The sequence below is a fragment of the Eulemur rufifrons genome, chromosome 18 (assembly GCF_041146395.1).
Source record: "Eulemur rufifrons isolate Redbay chromosome 18, OSU_ERuf_1, whole genome shotgun sequence".
Classification (NCBI taxonomy): Eukaryota; Metazoa; Chordata; class Mammalia; order Primates; family Lemuridae; genus Eulemur; species Eulemur rufifrons.
The window spans coordinates 47,183,707-47,187,539 of NC_091000.1; the positions used below are offsets into that span (position 1 = coordinate 47,183,707).

Genomic DNA, 3,833 nt, shown 5'->3' on the forward strand with positions numbered 1-3,833 from the left:
GGAAAATATCTGTGAGGGTAAATGAGGAGGGAGCCACATAGAGGCTGGGGGAGCCATCAGACTGCTGTGGAAGGTCCCATTCCAGAGGAGAAAGGGAGGGAAAGAAGACTGAATAAGAAATACCTTAGACTTCAGAGCAGTTCTTAAAAATTTTTGGCAGGGCCAGTGTGAAGTCCTTGAACAAACTTGAGGAACTTGAGCAAAATTGCCTGTCTCAATAATCCCATGGCTCCCAGGAACAATCCTGCTTTAATATCTCTGTCATGTTCAGGCCGGGTGTGGTGGCTCACGCCTGTAATCTTAGCACTCTGGGAGGCCGAGGCAGGAGGATCATCTGAGCTCAGGAGTTTGAGACCAGCCTGAGCAACAGCGAGACCCCATCTCTACTAAAAATAGAAAGAAATTATATGGAAAGCTAAAAATATATACAGAAAAAAATTAGCTGGGCATGGTGGTGCATGCCTGTAGTCCCAGCTACTAGGGAGGCTGAGGCAGAAGGATCGCTTGAGCCCAGGAGTGTGAGGCTGCTGTGAGCTAGGCTGACGCCATGGCACTCTAGCCTGGGCAACAGAGTGAGACTCTGTCTCAGAAAACAAACAAACAAACAAACAAAAACACTAAACTAAAAACCTATTCTCTTAAGACCTAACTAATCTAAATAAAATGTAATCTAATTTACCCATACAAATACAAGATTTAATGCTCAAAAATAGGAAAATATGCACATTGTGTCTGACAATAATATGTTTTAGGGAAAATTTAGTAGGTATGGAGTCTATTTTCTGGTGTCTCTAGATTAACCTGACATTTCTTAAAATTTTTGAAGGAGTTTAAATGACAAATTGCTAAATTTATTTTTTATCCAGTTCCCTATGGTGCCACTGGTAATACTTCCAAATTTTAGAATCCTCATTCACTTGCAGAAATTCTAACATAATATATCTTTTCCCAAATTATGAGATGGGATTCATCCAAATGATATGTCAGTTCTGAAGAAACATGCTTGCCTTTAAGATGGACATTCATTTATTTAACACAAACCAAGTCAATTTCCATTATGACTGGTGAGGTATTGTTGTCACTAATGTAAATGTGAAGAAAGGAGCATCCAGAAAATACCCAATCATAAAGATTCTAACAGTTTACCAGAGTTCATCTCATTTCTCTGTGCCTCCATTCAAAGTCATCCTGATAACATTGGGAAAAGTGGAAATTAAATATTCAAACATTTTTAGCAAGAAGACCCTTCAGCCTTCTTTTATCACTAACAAGTATTAAAAAGGACTGAGTATTAACAAGAAATTCTTCCTTCTATATAAAGTGAGTACTTCAAGGTCTTGCTATATCTCCTTTCTTTTTCATTTTCTATTGCTTCAGAAAGTCAAATATAAATGATCAAACTCAATTACATAAATGATTAAAAATATGCAGAATGCATGAGTCAATTATGGTGTTGGAGGTACTAAAGCTAGATAATTGAACAATTTATTTTGGCTCTCATTCAAGCATTTGGCACTATACAAGCACATTTGAACTGTCTAGAAAAAACAAGTGCTTCTTCTGCCCTATTTCTAAGATCTTTCTTTCTTATTTCTTGAGGACCTACTAAGTATAAATCATTGTGATAGAAACTGGCATGGGAACAAAAATGGCTGGGGTCTACATTCATGGGTGGTATTTTGCAAGTGTAGATCTCTGTTTCATCCTGGATTGGAGCCTTCCTGGTGAAGAATGCTGGACTTAGAGGGGCTTGAGAGGAACACCAGTGATTTTCAACTAAGGAGGAATATTCCGTTTCCTGACCTAGCTAAACCATTGAATTCCCCATCTCATTAAGTGCCTCTTCAATCTGTAATGCCAGAACATTCCTTCATTTGCTAAATATAACAACATCTATAGAAGATGGGTCAAACGAAAATTTCAAAATTTGACCACCCCTTACTATACTTCTGCACTTCCCTTCCCCAGCACCTTCTTCATAGCCTCTTTAACATCTTTGTTTCTCAGTGTATAGATTAGGGGATTAACACTGGGAGTGACAATTGTGTAGAAAAGAGTAAGAAACTTGCCCTGGTCCTGGGAATAAGTGTTTGCTGGCTGGAGGTACATGTATATGATTGTACCATAGAAGAAGGAGACAACAATTAGATGGGAGCTGCAAGTGTTGAAGGCTTTCTTTCGCCCAGCAGCTGACTTAATGCTAAGCACTGTCCGTGCAATATAACTGTAAGAGATGAGGATGAGGATGAGTGGTACCAGGATGATAAAGATTGCCAAGGCAAAAGCTAGAGCCTCAAGGGTCATAGTATCTACACAGGCCATGCCGATTAGTGCTGGCATCTCACAGAGAAAGTGGTCCACCCGTCTGTGCCCACAGCGGGGTAGCATCAGTGTCTGGGGGGCCATTATGAGAGAATTGCCAAAGCCACTCAACCATGCCACTGAAGCCAGCTGCCCACAGAGACGTGGGTGCATAATGACAGTGTAGTGCAGGGGTTTGCAGACTGCAGCATAACGGTCATATGCCATGACAGCCAGGAGTACACACTCCACGCCTCCCAGGGCCAGGACAAAGTAGAGCTGGATGGCACAACCCACATAGCTGATGGTCTTGTCAGGGCCCCAAAGATTGTAGAGCATCTGAGGGATGGTGCCTGTGGTGAAACACACGTCCAGGAATGAGAGATTGGCCAAAAAGAAATACATTGGTGTGTGCAGTCGAGAATCCAGAGCTGAAAGCAAGATGATGGTCATGTTGCCAAAAAGAGTCAGCAGATAAAAGGTGAGGACAACCACAAAGAGGATCATCTCCAGGTGGGGACGGTCAGAGAAGCCTACCAAGATGAAGCCTTCAAAAGAACTTATATTGTCCTTTTCCATCACCTGTGACCACATATAACCTGTTAGGAGAAAGATGAGTGTCTGTAAAGAGCATAGAAATACTCCCTCAAAATGGAATGACTGGTAAAATGATAGAATGAAAACTTGGTTGGATATGTGGGATGTGGGATGCTTGATGCTTGACCCAAAATTTCAGTAGGTACTGATTAAGTCACTATTTGGTCTGAAGAGCACAATATTTGGGAGTTTTGCAGGCTTCTGGCTGTGATTATTTACTAACATTTTGCATCACTCTTTTTGATTTGGCAGGACATAAAAAATTACTTTCAAAAGCTGATTATTATACAAGGAATGAACACTCAACATTTCCCCCCCTTTTTTTTAAAACAATGGGGAATTAGCAAATTTTCCTAGTCGTACATAACCCATGATAGGAATAGTGGCTTGGATATCTGAATCAGAGAACCAGACTTGGTGTTAGGTGAAATCTCATTCTAAATACTGTCTCATCAATACTGGGAAACCTAGAGTCATAGCCAAACTCAACAGGGTACAAGTGATCAAGCAAGATTTTAGGAAGAAGATTACTTCATCATTGTTTATATCTACACTTATGATTCCATCCATTTAATTTACTGGAACATGACCCTGACATATATGTGTCAGACAAGATGATAATGAACAGCGCACATCATCACCTCAATATCCCCTCTACCCAACCTATTCAAATCCTCTGTGATAAGATGGTATTTTGCATCACTGAGGTGTATTTTAATCCTGGGACTGGATGACTTTTCTGATGTTGGGAATGTTTTTTTTTTTTTTTTTTTTTTAATAAAAATGAAAAAGACAGAAATAAAGCAATTCCCAGAACTCAATCCCAGAACTAATATTAAGCAGTCTGTTAATAGCTTTTTCCTTCCTCTTTTTCACATTTATTCTCACAAAGAACTTCAATTCCAGGAAGCCTCATTGAATATTTTATTTAGCTG

At 39.8% G+C, this 3,833-nt stretch overlaps 1 protein-coding gene across 1 annotated transcript; it reads right to left on the minus strand.

Moving 5' to 3' along the window:
- Positions 1 to 1,941: 1,941 nt before the first annotated feature.
- On the minus strand, positions 1,942 to 2,895 carry LOC138399073 (putative olfactory receptor 2W6). Its single transcript, XM_069493564.1, has one exon. The coding sequence runs from the start codon at positions 2,893 to 2,895 to the stop codon at positions 1,942 to 1,944; it is 954 nt and encodes a 317-aa protein (XP_069349665.1).
- Between the last annotated feature and the right edge of the window lie 938 nt (positions 2,896 to 3,833).